The 14,980-nt window shown below is 45.7% G+C and overlaps 1 protein-coding gene across 2 annotated transcripts in view; it reads left to right on the top strand.

The window, feature by feature from the left end:
• ALDH4A1 (aldehyde dehydrogenase 4 family member A1) overlaps positions 1 to 7,116 on the top strand; it is a 29,736-nt gene extending 22,620 nt beyond the window's left edge. For both annotated transcript variants that reach the window (XM_073317049.2, XM_073317050.2), the window contains exons 13-15: positions 1,161 to 1,282; positions 2,025 to 2,143; positions 2,374 to 7,116. In XM_073317049.2, coding sequence (XP_073173150.2) covers positions 1,161 to 1,282; positions 2,025 to 2,143; positions 2,374 to 2,486 — 354 coding nt within the window. In that variant the 3' untranslated portion in view covers positions 2,487 to 7,116. The remainder of the gene's footprint in view (positions 1 to 1,160; positions 1,283 to 2,024; positions 2,144 to 2,373) is intronic.
• Positions 7,117 to 14,980: the final 7,864 nt, after the last annotated feature.

The raw sequence follows: 14,980 nt of genomic DNA, 5'->3' as shown, positions 1-14,980 counted from the left end.
CCCCACGCTGTCTTTCCCGGTGCCTTAGCTGCTCAAGTGACGGGGCAGCCACAGGTTCCGGGAGGGGCCGGTTGTATATGCTAGGAAGCCCTTCCTGATAGCTAGTGGTCATTCCACCACTCCTCTTGGCTCACTCTCGTGATGGACGGAAACCACAGCCAATAAAGAGCACGAGGGCTGTGTCTGTGTTAAAGGCCAGCTGGGCAGGCTCCTCAAAAGCTTCTAAAGCCCATTGAACTAAAGGAGAAGCAGCAGCCTTGTCCCAGCAACCCGTGCTTCAGCCTTATCCCAAGCCCGTTCTATGGGCATGGGGTTAGGGCTGGCTACTGTCATGCTTAGCATTCCTCTCCCACATGCTGCCACTAACTAATGCAGCTCAGAAGCAGGGGCTTACCAGAGGGCCTTTTGGGGTATGTCCACACAGCAAAGAAAGACCCGCGGCTGGCCATTGCCAGATGACTTGAGCTCTGTCTACAGCTGTTTCATTGCTGTGTAGACTTCCAGCCTCAGGCTGAGCCCGAGCTCTGGGACCCTCCCACCCCGCAGGGTCCTAGAGCCCTGGCTCCAGCGCAAGCCCAGATGTCAACATAGCAATAAAACAGCCCCACAGGCAGAGCCTTGCAAAGCTGAAGCGACTGGTAAATTGCTGTGTAGACATAGCCTTTGACAGCGGTTTCTTTTCTTCATCCTCTGCTTCTCATGCAGTCCTATAATTATTCACTGAGGCAGAATTGCTCTGATCCTCAGCTCGGAAGTGTGTTGGGGAATAGCTTTAACTCGCATTCATCCATTCAGGCTGGGGAGGACAGGGGGCATTGTGTGGGTGGGAGCCTGGCCCAAGTACTATGTACAGGACCCTAAACACCTTAGATAACAATGAAGGCGCACCGCTGTCCCTGGCAGGAACTCGAGGGAACTGCCTGTCAAGCAAATTCTACATGTGAGCAGCCATGGGCCGGGAGATGGTGCTCCGCCTTCCCTGCAGGAGTTGATTGTGCTCCTCCTGCTTTCACAGTGCTGCTCATTTCTCCTATTTCACACTAGCTATTTGCTCAAGTAGCTGGCGCTGCCATCAATAACAAGCAGCAGTTGTGGGCCCCCGCTCACAGGCGCGCACACTCGGCTGCTCCTGCCCTGACCGCCTTTATTTTGCTATGCAGGAAATTTTTGGCCCAGTCCTGACTGTGTATGTCTATCCAGAAAAGCAGTACAAGGAAATCCTACAGCTCATAGACACCACATCCCCCTACGGCCTCACAGGGGCAGTGTTCGCCCAGGATAAGTAAGTGTCCGAATTCTCACCGCCCTAGCAGTGTGTGCGAATAGCTCGCTCTCCACTCTTTCTTTCCAGGGTGCACTAGGGGGAGAACCCTTCGGTTTCTGTCATGCAGAACCAGCATATGTATTACCTCCATTTTCATCTGCTAGAAAGGAAGTCTTGGGCCAGTGGCCCCTTACCCCTTCATGGGTAGTGCTTTGCAAAGCAGGGAGGCTCCTTGTCTGAGCCCCTTGCCCCTTTTCCCTAGAGGTTCTGAAGTGTAGTTCAGGGAGATTGTTGCTGTTTGAGTCTTCAGGGGTTTTCCCTATGTCCTACCAGCCCCAGCTGGCTTGTTTGCGCTGCCCCATGGCCATCAGAGGTGGTGAACTTTAAGTGGTGCAACTCTCTGGGACTGAATAGTACAGGAGATGGGTTTGGAGCAATGACACATTTCACATCTGGGGTTGAGCCCAGCCTAGGGCAGCAGTAACTAAGAGTTGACCAGCTTTGTTGTCCGCCTCAGCGCAGAGGCCAGGGATTGACTGGGCCCTGCAGAGTACCCCAGGAATGTTGAATCTTCAAGGACAGAGCAATATTGGCAGGGTGGGGTGCTTTGCTGGGATTAGATATTAGGCTGGGACATCGGGCCAGCACTGTGTTCTCTCGCACACGGTATGAGGCCAGGAGGCCCACAGCAGATTGAAAGGATGATGATGCACTGAGCGTGGCCTCCTCCGCTGTGTCACTGTTCCCCCATCTCTCCTAGGAACGTCATCCAGGAAGCGAGGATGCTTTTGAGGAATGCAGCTGGCAACTTTTACATTAATGATAAGTCGACTGGTGCAATTGTGGCCCAGCAGCCATTTGGGGGCGCCCGTGCCTCAGGTGAGAGTGCTGTGCTGGGGCAGATGTTCACGTGAGAGGGGTGTGAATGGTTCCTCTCTGGGGAGGAGGGAGCAGGCCTGGGTTCTACTCCTGGCTCTGTACCGCCATCTCCTCAGCTGGGGGATGGGGATCTCTCTACAGAACCTCCTGCAGGGCAAAAACTGGAGTCTGCTCCCTACTGGGGAATGACTCCTCCTTCCCGTAAAGAGCCTTTCCTGGCTTTCCAACAGGAACCAACGACAAACCTGGCAGTCCCTCCTACCTCCTGCGCTGGACGTCTCCCCAGGCCATCAAGGAGACCCACGTGCCCCTCGGAGACTGGAAGTACGCATACATGCAATGATCGCGGCCCAGTGCCTTCCATGCTGGGAGAATGGCCTCTTACTACTGACTCCAAATGCAGAGCGTAGTGGCCGATCTCATTTCCAAGCTACGGCTCTAATAGTATTTAAAGCATTTTGTTTTTGCAAACACAATTTAACAGACTGTTACCCAGCAACAAGAGCAGCCCTTGTGATTTCTCAAACCTGATGTAGACGATTAGTCTAAGGCAGGGTTCTTCTGTAGGCTGCAGTTTGTTCACGGTCCTCTAGCAGGAGGAGGCTGCTCATCAAGGAAGCCAGGAACCTCAGAACTACTAGACTAGAACAGGAATACAGAAGCAAGAACCACAGGCCTGAGAGGAGAAACATTCTGGAAAGAATGAGATAACTGGGATTCATGCTGATCTGTGCTAAACAAATCCACTAAGCTTGCCCTCCCAAAGTCCCATAGAATCATAGAGGAGCATGCCTTTGGAGATGTTCTTGTTCATTTCTCCCCCTACATTGGTCTATGCATGATTGTGGTTTTCCATCTAGATCTCAGGGACAGAGTGTCTCCTGCTGCAGGTATGAAGCCAGTGCCCAGTCTGCCATTGGAGAGGGAACAAATCATGTTCTTTAAAGGCCATACGAACACTTAATTCTCCACGTGCTGCAGTGTAAATCTACCCTGCACGGCACTAAGTGTCTGTGTGGACCTTGCTGCTGCCTGCTAAAAATTCCCTACCGTGCTTTAATCCAAGTGGGGTAGATCTAAGCTCCCTAGGAAACTTTTAGTGTATGGTAAATTTACATCCCAGCGTGCCATCAACAAAGTGTTTGTGTGGACAAGCCGTATGTTTTATCATCAAACACTGTAGGTGATAAAATGCCTTGCAGTCACACTTTGGCTGTAAAACCCTTGCGAAGTTTAGAGGGGAGACGCATTTAGGGAACATAATGCATGAAAACAGCAACTGAGCTGGGACTAGGCAGAACCCTTGTCTTCCAACTCTTGTCCATCCTTTTTCAAAAACAGCCTCTAACACCCATATCCCTCTCCACCAGAATAGGGACAGATTTTGCTTTCTCCTGCTGAACTGAGATTCCTGAAATAATCAATATGAGGCATACAGCTCTTGCTTTAGAGCAGATAATGGCATTAACAAGATGGGCTTGCCCCTGTTACTTTCAGATCTGTATTATCTTCTAAACACTTGTTTTTAGTTTAATGCATGGACCATGTTACAAATCATGCTTGTTAAACTTCATTTTTAAATTGCTTGTTGGTTAAGAATTCCTATTCTGGGGAGTGGGGGGAAACGTATGTGAACTCTGTCTTGAATTGATCCCGAGCGCTACACCATTGGACTCTAGCTGTGCACTTTCCCAGAGTTCCTTGCTGTTAAGATCAGAGGCTGTGGTCTGGCTTAGGCTGTAGTTTGAATCGCGTCGTGACAGTAGCTCTGTTTTGCATATCGTATTGAGGGGATGCTGTTGTTGTGCATTCCTCATGGCTATTTTGCTGTTAAACCTCTTGGTTTAAAACCGGATTCAGTGCTAGCCCCATATTTCACATTAGTACAGCCCCTGGCTGTGCTAAGCCAAGCCAATGGCAAGGGTTAGCCATACAAATACTTTGCAATTGCGTCAGTAATAGGTGCATTAAGGCTTTTTAGGTCTGGGATTCACTAGCCCTTTGACAGCTATCCAGCTGGGCAGGCTCCTCCAAGCTACTCCCCTGTGAGGTTACCTGAATGGATCCTGAGGGCATCTCCTCTTCCCTGACGTGGGTCTCATGTTAGTAACAAGTGGGTGGCAGCAGCAGGAATCTTATCGGCTGCTCGGAGGGAGAGAGATCTGATCACAATGTTAAGAGTCCATTTTTCCTCTGTTGGGCCTTAGACAGCAGGCCATGTGTACAGTGAACACTCCTGACTGTCTGTTCCTGTACATCATGGGTAACGCCTACCCACCTGTTCTGAGGCACAAAACTGCTCTAAATTGCAAATGCTACTGCAGTCTTATTAGTAGGTTCTTACACCATGTCCACTGAGCTCTCTCATCCAACTTTCCACATCCTGATTGGACAGGACAGTCTAACTTCAGTTCTAATTTCGAATGTTCCTTCAATAGCAAGCTGTTACGGTTGACAATTCCCGCAGCCAGAATTGTGAAACTGTAGATGATTGACAGTACAGCCGTTAATTGTCTGAGGTGTACAGTCAGTTAAATGTTAACCTCTACTGTGCCTTGGCTAGTATTTAGCTTTCAGGTCAATAACTGGTCACTGCCACTGAAGTCAATATCCACTTATTACAAATATCAAATGCTGAATCATGAGACAGGTAAGCTGTTACCATATCTTAGTTACACATACTTGTATGCATTTTAAAAGGAAACTGTTGAAGCAAAGGTTTGTTAATGACTGATTCTACAAGCACTTTTGGGTTCTAACTGTGTAAGATTGAAGGAGTCTACTGTATTTGAGGCAAAGAAAAACATTTCAGGTACTTATTTACCTTTTATCACTGTGTAACACTATACAAAAGTAATAGACAAGATTAATCTGTACCAGGATGTACAATAGCAACAAGGTTTTGCATATTAAAATAAATCAGTAATTTATCCAGTAAATACAAACATTCATGTGATTGATAGCTGGAGCTACTCTATTTTATATAGGCTTGTGAGATAAGTTTGCATAACGCTGCTGGGGAGGATAAATTCTCTTCCCCCGATTCTGCATTTAGTGCTTTTCTACACAGCCCCACAGTACGGCCTACAGGGGTGTGAACTGTCACACACACTAAAGTTTAGTGCTGTAATTACCCCATGTAGATCTTGCTAGCATGAACTAAGAGAGACCCAGTTGGCGTTAGTGTAGGGCTGTTTTAAATGGACTATGTTACAGTGAACTAAGTCCCTTTTAGTTCGTGCTAGCAGGGTCCACAGGGGGCACTTACAGTGCAAAACTTCAGTGTGTGCTGCAGTCTGCACTGTGGGGTCATGTAGACAAGCCCCTTAGAGCATGTCTACATTGCAGTAAGATACCCGTGGCTGGCATGTCTCACAGGGCTCAGGGCCTGTTTAATTGGGTCCAGCCCAAACCCAAAAGTCTACACCACAATTAAACAGTCTCTTACCCTGAACCCCGTTTGCTGAGTCACCAACCACTAGTTTTTAACTGCAGTGTAGATGTGCCTTTGGTGCTGAGTGACTTGGGTATCTCTTCTCCCAGCTCTTACCTGCCTCTCAGCTATCCTCGCCAGGTCTTCACTCCCTTCCTAGCAGCTCTCCCTCAAGTGCTCACTATAGAATCTACACCCTACCTCTGCCTGCTTCACAGCTTGTCCTAACCCTTGTTCCTTGTTAAACTTAGATCAAACTGCTGCATTAGCTCAGTCGCCCCCTGCTGTCCCAGCCCTACGGCTTCTAATCCTACCAACTTCCTGTTGCACTGGGTGTAGTTTCCCTCATTTTATCCCATTCCTGCATATGGGATAGGAGATGACCTGGCTTTGTACCTCTTAAAAACCAGTGAGCTTTAAAAGGCCAAAAGCTTTTAAGCATGGAATGACCCTCTTGGTATAACAGGTTTTTCCTAGCATAAGGATGAAATAAGTAGGACCAGTCAGTCCAAACAACCACCCTATCATGCAAGAAAGCACCTGGATTTGTGTTAAGTTGCAAACTCCATCCTGCTTCAAGCAATCCTGCCCCAGTTTGGAAGCCAGATGAAACTCATCAAGTTAGCTAGAGTGCCACTTTGATTTTCTGGGGGTTCAAAGGAACCGCATTAACAGACTCAAGTGGTGGAAATCCCATGGATCAAAACCAAAGAGGTCACTGGCATAAAACCCTGTGGATGCAAACAGAGCCACTGCCCCAATAAGCAGCCTGTCCCCTGTGCAACTCACTCTCCTGCCCAGTGTATTGCCGTGGTAGTGACGGAGACATGTGAAAAACAATTGGCTTTTGTTTTCTTCCTTCCCAACAATACATGAATGTCTTTCTAATATTAGAAACTGCTGCTAAGAATCCCTTTGTTATGTTTGTCACCTTGCCACACAACAAGGAGAAGTAATAAAATCTTGTTTAATCCTACCCTCCAGTTTGCCCATTAACTCTACCTTCCCTCGCCAAACATCAGGCTTGCGTGATCTGTAATGGCAAATCTCCACCTCCAAAAGCTGCAAAGGGAACTAGCATTTTCATACTCTTATTATAAGGAGCTGGGGCTCCACTTGGTTGATTTCTTCTTAGTAATAATTTGAATGCTGTTGTCTACACAAGAATGTAGTCTGTATCCTGTTGATGGCATGTTACCAAAATGGGTCTTACCTGAAATGCACTGTACAGAGAGCAATGTTGATCAGACAGAAAGCTGAGTGGGTGACCAGGTTGTTCAGAGCGGAAGGACTTCAGTTTACTAGGTCATTGGTCTGGCTGATCCAAAAAGCTGTGAGTGTTCACAAATGATTCACTGGTTGTGTTCGAGTTGGATCGCTCTTTGCTGCAGCTCAACTCAGGCTGAACACTGCAAGATATTTTCAATGTGAAAGGTCCCCGCTACTGTCGCCTCATCTGCATGGGAGAATGTATAGTGTTGAGGGATGAGAATAATATTCAGAATGGGGCAGGTACTGCTAATAAAAGACTCGCAAAGCACGGTCGTGGTCTGGAAAATTCTTTCCCTTGCCACAAATCTAAGTTTGGCCTGAGGGTTGGGGATTATTTCTGCCTGACCAAACGGACGTAGGGCCAGTTTTTCAAAAGGTGTTTCAGCACCTAAAGCAGCAGATGGATTGAAAAATCCCACTAGGTGTCTCTCTGCCTTTTTAGGTGCTGAAATACCTTTGAAAATGTGGCCCACTAAGGGACTGTTCCTGTGAGGTGCTGAGCTCCCCCCACTGCAAGTGCTCCCTGAGTTCAAGTGGATTTCGAAAAGGCAATAGGACACCACCCCAATGCTGTAAACCAGTAACCAGTGCACTAACAGATCAGTGCCTGTGGGGTGGGTGTACTTCAGTACTTATACGAGTAGGTTCAGTTAAACAGCTCCTTTCTGCAATCCACCACTCCCCAAGTGAAAGGCAACAGGCCACCAAGCAGCCTTGATAAATTGCCATGGTTACTTTTGATGACATCAGCTGTTGTTTCAGAGGGTTTGGAATCACAGAGAGAAAAATTTTAATGTTATTTACTGGCGAATACAAGAGATGATACACCAGGCCATGCTCATGCTGGATCTTAGCCAAGAACCATCAGGGAGCATCTAACAGCTCCTTCTGGTTTTCATGCTCCTGTCAAATCCTTTCAAGTAGCATCTCACCCTTTTAATTCACACATTAGGATGATAGACGTTAATGGCACTACAATCTCTGCTAACACCTTCTCAGGATCTGGCAGCAGGGTGCTCGGTGCTTACCAGAGAAGCCGATCTGCATACCGACATGTTTCTCATCTTGTGGGCAAATGAAGGTGCCAGGAGAGCTGGGCTAATAATGGATTTATGGTTTTTTGGTTCAGTGGCAAGTCTGAAAAAGATGCATTTCAGGTCAAACCAAAAACCCTGAAGTTTTCAGCAAATCAAAAAATAAAAATAAAAAGTTTTAGCTGGACAAAATGCTTTGTTTTGATTTTGACCATTTAAAACCTTAATTTCCTTTAATTTTTTTTTGGTCACAAAGTCATTTTGTACCAAAAAAAATCAAAATGTTTTGTTTAAAACTCCTTTGATACAAGAGTTTCAAATTATTTTGGAATTTAAGGCTTTTTTTTTTTTTTTTTTTACTGAAACTGTTTGGTGAAACTGACACAAACCACTGTGGTGTTACTGAAGCTAGAGGGTTTGCTGAATAGTTTTTTTGGTTTAAAAAAGAAAAAAAAGGTCACCAGATTCTAGGTACATGCAGTAGCTAGTCTCCCCTTTCCCTATATAAACATCACAACAGATTGGCCCACTTCTAAAAGGAATTTCACTCTGTAGGCCTGGGCCCTAACTCACCCCCATACTAAACTAGCCTTGACTGGGTGCCCTAGATTATGGGGATAAAATCTGGTTTAACCCCCCACTGATGTCAGTCACCTCAGCAGAGAATTTACCCTAGAGTTCTAGATATAATTTGTGCTCATAAAATGCCTTTTCTCCAACCACGTCCCAAATGCTGCGAATTAAATCCCAACCAGGGCTGGCTCCAGGCACCAGCTTTCCAAGCAGGTGCTTGGGGTGGCATTCAGAATGGGGCAGCGGTCTGTGGCCCGTGGAGGCAATTCGGCGGCAGCTCTGCCTCTCTTCCGGCTGCGGTGGCAATTCGGCGGCGACTGCTTGGGGAGGCAGAATTGGTAGAGCTGCCCCTGATCCCAACACCCCTGGGAGGCAGGTATATATCAGCCCATTTTATAGAGGGAGAAACAGGCTCAAATTTTCAAAAATGGTCTCCATGTTTGGGTGACTAATTTGTGACACCAAGGGCTTGATTTTCAGAGCCGCAGAGCACCCACAGCTTCTGATGACTTTACTTGGACTTGTAGGTGCTCAGTGCTTCTGAAAATCAGATGCAGGGTGCCTCATGGGGGGGCAACCAAAAACCTCACAAAAGCCATCTTTGAAAATTTTGTGCTAAGTAACTTCCAAGGTCACATGGCATGTCTGTGACAGAGCCAGAGGAAGCCAGAGAACGGGTCCCAGTCGAGTGCTTCAACTCCAAGACCACCCTTCCCTTTAAGAATACGAATTACATTTAATTTAGCCATACAGTAATCTCCCACTTACCCAGCTCTGCTGTATGGTTAAATTGGAAGGCTCTCCTCAAAGGGCTTTAGGATGTGCTTCTCTCTGACAGTAGATTTGGTCACATTCAGACTGGAATTGTAGTTCATCTGAAAAAGAGAATGGTCTTATTGCAGTTTGTGGTGCAAAGGTGTCCACAGCCTAAAGACCATCTAGGATTCCGTCCCTCCCCCCCGCTACCCTCGGGCTGGCAGCCATAAGGTGAAGAGCAAAGACCGAACTGTCCTTTTGTTGTGTGTACAGCGCCTAGCACAATGGGGTCCTGGTGCAAGACTAGGGCTGTAATTATAATTACACGCAACAATAAACGGACATAATTCTTCCGCTCTACTCCACACTGATTAGGCCTCAGCTGGAGTATTGTGTCCAGTTCTGGGCGCCACATGTCAAGAAAGATGTGGACAAACTGGAGAAAGTCCAGAGAAGAACAACAAAAATGATTAAAGGTCTAGAAAACATGAGCTATGAGGGAAGATTGAAAAAACTGGGTCCGTTTAGTCTGGAGAAGAGAAGACTGAAAGGGGACACGATAACAATTTTCAAGCACATAAAAGATTGTCACAAGGAGGAGGGAGAAAAATTGTTCTTCTTAACCTCTGAGGACAGGACAAGAAGCAATGGGCTTAAATTGCATCAAGGGCGGTTTAGGTTGGAGATTAGGAAAAATGTCCTAACTGTCGGAGTGGTGAAGCACTGGAATAAATTGCCTAGGGAGGTTGTGGAATCTCCATCACTGGGGATTTTTAAGAGCAGGTTGGACAAACACCTGCCAGGGATGGTTTAGAAGATAATACTTCGTCCTGCCTTGAGCGCAGGGGACTGGACTAGATGACCTCGCGAGGTCCCTTCCAGTTCTGTGATTCTAAGAGGATACTGAACTGTCTATATTTTAGTCCAAGAGGTACCTAATCTAGAATAGCAAAGCACTTTACAGGGAAGGAGCTGGCATTGCTGCTGCCTTTGCTCTGCCTGGTCCTCTGTTTGCCGACAACCTTTGGGCTCCATGGCTGTCGAGCTCGTTTTCTTTCCCCTTTCCAAAAAAAAAAAAAAGGAGCATGCATTTCATGCTCACACACCTCTTGCAAAAGAGCATAAGAGAGATGACACAACACCTGGGACTGTTGGTAAACCAAAGTGGAACCAGATTGCTGGCAGGTAAAATTAGAACGGTCATAAAGGAGTTTTGAAAGTAAGGGCTCTGGGGGAAAGCCGACAGGCGCAGAGGAGCACACACTTTGGACAGTGACCTCCCCTAGGGAAGGATTTATTAAAGGGGATACTCTATATCCTAAAAGAGAGGAGAGCTGAGCAAAACAGACAAACGAAAGGGAGTCCCATTCACTTACATCACATGAAAGCAGACACCTAAATATTGACAAATTTTGTAAGCACTTGTAGACAAATGCTAGGAGTCTAATTACTAAGATGGGTGCTCTTGAGTGCCTGGCATTAAAGGAGGATGTTGATATAATAGGCACCACAGAAACTTGGTGGATGATGATAATCAATGGGCCACGGTAATACCAGGGTACAATATATAGGAATGACAGTAAGTCGTGCAGGTGTAGCACAGAGTCAAATATAGTCAAAATTTTAAATGAATCAAACTGTACCCTAGAATCTCTATGACTAGAAATTCCATGCATGCATGATGAGAATATAACAGTAGGAATATACTATTGACCACCTGATCAGGATGGTGACGATGACTGTCAAATGCTCAGGGAGCTTAGCGAGGCTACAAAAACAGAAAATGCAATAATGGGAATTTCAACTAGCCCCGTACTGATTGGGTACATGTCACTTCAGGAAGAGATGCAGAGGTAAAATTTCTGGACACATTAAATGACTGCTTGGAGAAACTAGTCCTGGAACCCACAAGGGGCGAAGCAATTCTTCATTTAGTCGTAAGTGGAGCACAACATCTGGTCCAAGAGAGGAATATAGCTGTCCCATTCAGTAATAACGATCATAACGAAATTAAATTTAACATCCTTGCAGGGAAGAAAAAATACCAAGAAACCCACCACAGTAGCATTTAATTTCAAAAAGGGGAACTACACAAAACGGAGGAAGCTAGTTAAATGGAAATTAAAAGGAACAGTCACAAGAGTGAAATGCCTGGAAGCTGCATGAAAACTATTTAAAAAACACACAATAGAGGCTCAAACTCAATGATCTCCCAAAGGGGAAAAAAAACACCATATGAGACCCCCCCCAAAATGCCACCATGGCAAAACAGCAGAGTAAAAGAGGTAGTTAGATACAAAAAGGCATCTTGAAAAAATTGGAAGTCAAAACCTACTAAGGAAAACAGAAAGGAGCACAAATTCTGGCAAGCAAAGTGTAAAAGTATAATTAGGCAGGCTAAAAGAGAATTTGAAGAGCAACAAGCAAGAGCGACCAACACAAACAGCAATTTTTTTTAAATACCTCAGAGGCAGGAAGCCTGCCAAACAATCAGTGGGGCCACTGGACGATTGAGGTTCTAAAGGAGCACTCAAGGAAAACAAGGCCGTTGCAGAGAAGTTAAATTAATGCTTTGCAATTCTTCAATGAAGAGGATGTGAGGGAGGTTCCCACACTGAGCCATTCTTTTTAGGTGACAACTCTGAGGAACTGTTCCAGATTTAGGCGTCAACAGAAGAGGTTTTGGAACAGGTTGATAAATTAAATAGTAATATGTCACAAGGACCAGACGGTATTCACCCAAATGTTCTGAAGGACCTCAAATATGAAATTGCAGAACTACTAACTGTGGTATATAACCTATCGCTTAAATCAGCCTCTGTACCAGATAACTGGAGGATAGCTAATGTAACACCAAGTTTTATAAAAGGCTCTGAAGGCGATCCTGGCAATTATAGGCTGGTAAACCTAACCTCAGTACCAGGCAAATTGGTTGAAATTATAGTAACGAACAGACGTATCAGCTACACCACGGCTTCTTTAAAGGGATATCATGCCTCTCCAATCTATCAGAATTTTGTGTAGGTGTCAACAAGCATGTGGACAAGGTGATGCAATCAATATTGTGTACTTGAATGTTCAGAAAGTCTTTAACAAGATCCCACACCAAAGACTATTAAGCAAAGTAACCAGTCATGGGATAAGAGGGCGGGTCTGCCCATGGCTCAGTAACTGGTTAACATATAGGAAACAACAGCTAAGAATAAATGATCAATTATCACATGGAAAGGAAAATAGCAGGATCCCCAAAGGATCTGTACAGGGACCAGTGCTGTTCAAGATACTCATAAATGATCTGGAAAAGTGGGTGACCTGTGAGGTGGTAAAATTTGCAGATACAAAATTACTCAAGATTGTTAAGTCCAAAGCTGACTGCAAAGAGTTACAAAAGGAGCTCACAAAACTGGGTTACCAGGCAGGAAAATGGCAGATCAAATTCAATGTTGATAAGTGCAGAGTGCTGCGCATTGAAAAACATAATCCCAACTGTACATACAAAATGATGGGGGATCTAAATTAGCTGTTGCTACTCAAGAAAGAGCTCTTGGAGTCATAGCTAGCTCGCTGAAAACATCTGGTCAACGTCAAACAAGCTAACAAGCTAATAGGAAAGGCCTAGATAAAACAGACAATATCATAATGACACTATATAAAGCCATGATATGCCCACACCTTGAAGACTGTGTGCAGGTCTGGTCACCCCATCTCAAAAAAGGTAATAATTTTAGCATTGGAACAAATACAGCAAAGGACAATAAAAATGATTCGGGGTGTGGAACAGCGTCCATATGAGGAGAGCTTAAAAAGAGTGGGACTGTTCTGCTTAGAAAAGAGATGACTCGGGAGGGGTTGATAGACGTCTATACAGTCATGAATGGGGTGGAGAAAATGACGAGGGAAAATGTTATTGACCCCTTCACATAATATAAGAACCGGGGTGTGCGTGTACGTGTGTCACTCAATGAAATTACTAGACAGCAGGTTTAAAACAAACCTAAGGACATATTTCTTCCTAGAACACACGGTCAGCCTGTGGAATTTGTTGCCAAATGTATAATTGGGTTAAAAAAAGAATTAGCTCAGTTCACAGAGGACAGGTCCATCAATGGCCATTAGCCAAGATGGTCAGGGATGCAATCCTATGCTCCAGGGGGCCCTAAACCTCTGACTGCCAGAAGCTGGGACTGGATGATAGGGGCTAGATCACTCGATAACTGCCCTATTCTGTTCATTCCCTCTGAAGCGTCTGGAACTGGCCACAGTCGGAAGACAAGATATTGGACTAGATGGACCATTGGTCTGACTCAGTATGGCCAGTCTTATGTTCTTCAGTAGCTAGCTGGAGAGGAGCATGTGACCCAGGTAATTCAAATACTTCAGGGATGTGTGCAGGACAATATACAACCCTAGCTACTTGTGGCTCTGAAGAGGGGTAGGCTACTGTTATATAGCCAGTGGCGATTTCCCATTGTTCTCTAGCTCTGTGCATCTGATGACTTGGGCTTGGCAAACATGAGGAGGGATTCAGATGCAAAACAACCGGAAGCGTTCAAGCATTCTAGCACAAGGCCATGCACACAAGCAATTATTCTCTACTTTGGAAGCCACCGCTTACTGCGCATTGGCTGCAAACTCGTTATCAGTTCATTCAAACCCCTGTCCAAAGGGGTAAAAGATAAGCTTTGGGGGCTGAGTGGCAGACACATCTCCCAGTTTTAGGGCCCTCTCCATAAGGAACTGGAGATGCTATAAAAGCACAGGTCTCAGAGCCACTGAACAGTCGGAGGAAGCCGGGAAAATGTATGTGCCTCTCAAAATTCTCGTCTCTGTGCCAGAGATCAGATCCTGCTGACCAGGGAAATGTATGCAAATATCCCACATCGTTTGATGTTTATTCCTGGGTTACTGGAATGTTCTGGTAACACTGAAATAACCTTTGGCTCTTTGGGGGGAGGGGGCTTTTGGTTAGGACCCCCCTCCTCACCCTACAGCACAAGCTGTTACTGACTGAGTTGACCTTTTTAACAGCAATGCTGCCCCTGCTGCCAGCCAGAGACTGGGAATGTCAACGTATGTTACGATACATGTGGTACGCTTCCCAGACCCGAAGAAGGGCTCTGTGTAAAAGCTTGGAAAAGAGACGACTAAGGGGGGGATATGATAGAGGTCTAATGAAATCATGACTGGTGTGGAGAAAATAAATAAGGCAGTGGTTATTTACTCCTCATAACACAAGAACTAGAGGCCACCATATGAAAGTAATAGGCAGCAGATTTAAAACAAACAAAAGGAAGTATTTTTTCACACAACGCACAGTCAACCCGTGGAACTCCTTGCCAGAGGATGTTGTGAAGGCCAAGACTATAACAGGGTTAAAAAAAAACTAGATAAGCTCATGGAGGATAGGTCCATCAATGGCTATTAGCCAGGATGGGCAGGGATGGTGTCCATAGCCTCTGTTTGCCACAAGCAGGAAGTGAACGACAGGGAATGGATCACTTGATGACTACCTGTTCTGTTCATTCCCCCTGGGGCACTGGCCACTGTTGGAAGACAGGATACTGGGATAGATGGACCTTTGGTCTGACGCAGTATGGCCGCTCTTATGTAAACTCAAAAGCTTGTCTTTCTCAGCAACAGAAGTTGACCCAATAAGAGATATTACCTCACCCACCTTGGCACTCTCATGGAACATGTGGCCTCATGGAAAGTCATAATCAGGCTGGATTTTGTATACCAACCAACCTATATACAGATCAGTTCTGCCAG

This window comes from Lepidochelys kempii, chromosome 18 (assembly GCF_965140285.1).
Source record: "Lepidochelys kempii isolate rLepKem1 chromosome 18, rLepKem1.hap1, whole genome shotgun sequence".
Classification (NCBI taxonomy): Eukaryota; Metazoa; Chordata; order Testudines; family Cheloniidae; genus Lepidochelys; species Lepidochelys kempii.
This window is presented reverse-complemented; position numbering and strand designations above follow the sequence as displayed.